This window comes from Anneissia japonica, unplaced genomic scaffold, assembly GCF_011630105.1.
Source record: "Anneissia japonica isolate Jap-2015-1 unplaced genomic scaffold, ASM1163010v1 scaffold8929_len37268_cov97, whole genome shotgun sequence".
NCBI classification, from domain to species: Eukaryota; Metazoa; Echinodermata; class Crinoidea; order Comatulida; family Comatulidae; genus Anneissia; species Anneissia japonica.
The window spans coordinates 1-1,817 of NW_022697740.1; the positions used below are offsets into that span (position 1 = coordinate 1).

At 36.7% G+C, this 1,817-nt stretch overlaps 1 protein-coding gene across 1 annotated transcript in view; it reads right to left on the reverse strand.

Moving 5' to 3' along the window:
• Positions 1–59: 59 nt before the first annotated feature.
• Positions 60–1,817, reverse strand: part of LOC117102323 (NXPE family member 3-like) — a 20,464-nt gene continuing 18,706 nt past the window's right edge. Inside the window, exon 2 of the mRNA XM_033242583.1 lies at positions 60–1,038. Coding sequence (XP_033098474.1) covers positions 277–1,032 — 756 coding nt within the window. The 5' untranslated portion in view covers positions 1,033–1,038 and the 3' untranslated portion in view covers positions 60–276. The remainder of the gene's footprint in view (positions 1,039–1,817) is intronic.

Below are 1,817 nucleotides of genomic sequence, written 5' to 3' on the forward strand. Positions count from 1 at the left end.
AACAGCCTGTAGTGCAATAAAATGTTGAGTCTTTAACCCAGTGTTTCATGTTTTATTTGTCTATAACACTGAATATAAATTATTAAAGAAATATCTATTGTGTTCTATCACTCTCATCAACACATCAGTCAAAATAATATTTTAACAACTGCCTTGCATTGATCTACCTACAAAAGGCGAATGTCATATTTTGTTTTAGTTGTTTTCATGTTGAAACTGAGAATGGGTTTGAAAGGAAAACTAAATTTTTTGTAGAAATTGTGGGAAATTCCAAACTTACCTGAATAAATGTGTCTCGTTCCGAGTGAACATTGCTGCTGTCAGTTTACCTCCCAATTTTGTATTGCCCGAATGCAAAGTGTATGTAGAGCAAGGCAAATTTTTCGGCTTTATACAAAACCATGGCTCTCCAGTTAACTTGTCAGTGAAGTTGCAAAGTTCATTAGCAGACGAAAGTTGCACATGACATTGTCCATTGCCTTTTGCTTTCTTCTGTTGAAATCTCCCATTGTATACCATTCGAATCGGATTGGCTTCACGTACACGCTTCATAGCTGCAACTGCCTCGCTACTGTGTACCAGTTGGACATTAATAAACGCAGAACCACGCCATCTTACTGTAAAATATGCGCTATATGAGCCATTGTTGTGATCAATTACTTCACCATCCGTAGGCGCACTCGCTCTTAATTTTGTATTGTAAATTTTAGCGCGAAAATAATCACCTCCTATTTTCTTATTTGTCTTTAACTGGTCACGGGCTTGAATTATTACGTGGATCTTGTCGCATAAATTGTACGAGTTTTGTTGATTTTCAATATTGAAAGCACAATGTTTAGGGTCGGTAAATAAAATGTGTTGTGTTTTGTTACTGTCACTGTGCACGTCCGCTCCATTCTGGATAGACTCATTTTGATGGAGACTTGATGACGTTAAGGTCGGACCAATATATAAGTGATTTTCGTCCTCGATAACCGTATTGGTAGATGTAATATATCCAGCAATTGCCGGTTGATAATGGCGATGATCCATTTTATCCTGGAAAAAAAAGGCAGACGTCAATTAAAATATTAATTAGGAAAGACGTAGGAAGCGAGGCTTCATTAAAATGATTGTCATGTACAGAGTTTTAAATAATATGCTATAGAGAAGGAGGTATGCATAGATATTTACGACACATTTTAGGTTCCAATTTATAATAAATAAATACGTTTTATACGTGTTTCATCCGAAACAAAGATACTAGAAATACAAGATAGAGTTCTCGCATTGTAAAAATGAGGCGGAAGTCGTGCCCAACGTAGGCGGCGCCCTTCTTTTTAACCATGCAAGTTTCCTATACTTCGTGCCCAACGTACAGGGCGCCCTTCTGTTGCTAAGTATATCCAGACGCAAAAGGCGCCCTTCCTTTTCCACCAATGGAGGAAAACTTTTTCACTAAGAGGGCGTCCGCCCATGCGATTCTGCGCTGTATTGTTGTTTTATTCTTTACCGATTCATGATTATGCTTTAATTGTTTTGTGTATTATTTGGATAATAGCAACGATTTCTACCGCCACCAAGGAGGTTATGTATTCACCAATGTCACTGTCTGGGTGTCTATTCCAGTTTGTTTTTGGGTCATTCTTCAGTAAAGTGCCATTTTCCCGTCCCTCTGTTTTGATGTAGTATAAATTTTAAAATATTAAAGGAAGTTTTATTTTTATTGCGTTAATGCAATCTCGAACATATTTGTTAATGAAATAAGTTGTTAAATATTTTAAAAGTAATCAACATGCTGTTTATTTTTCAACAAAAAGCCTCCAAAGTCGCGCACT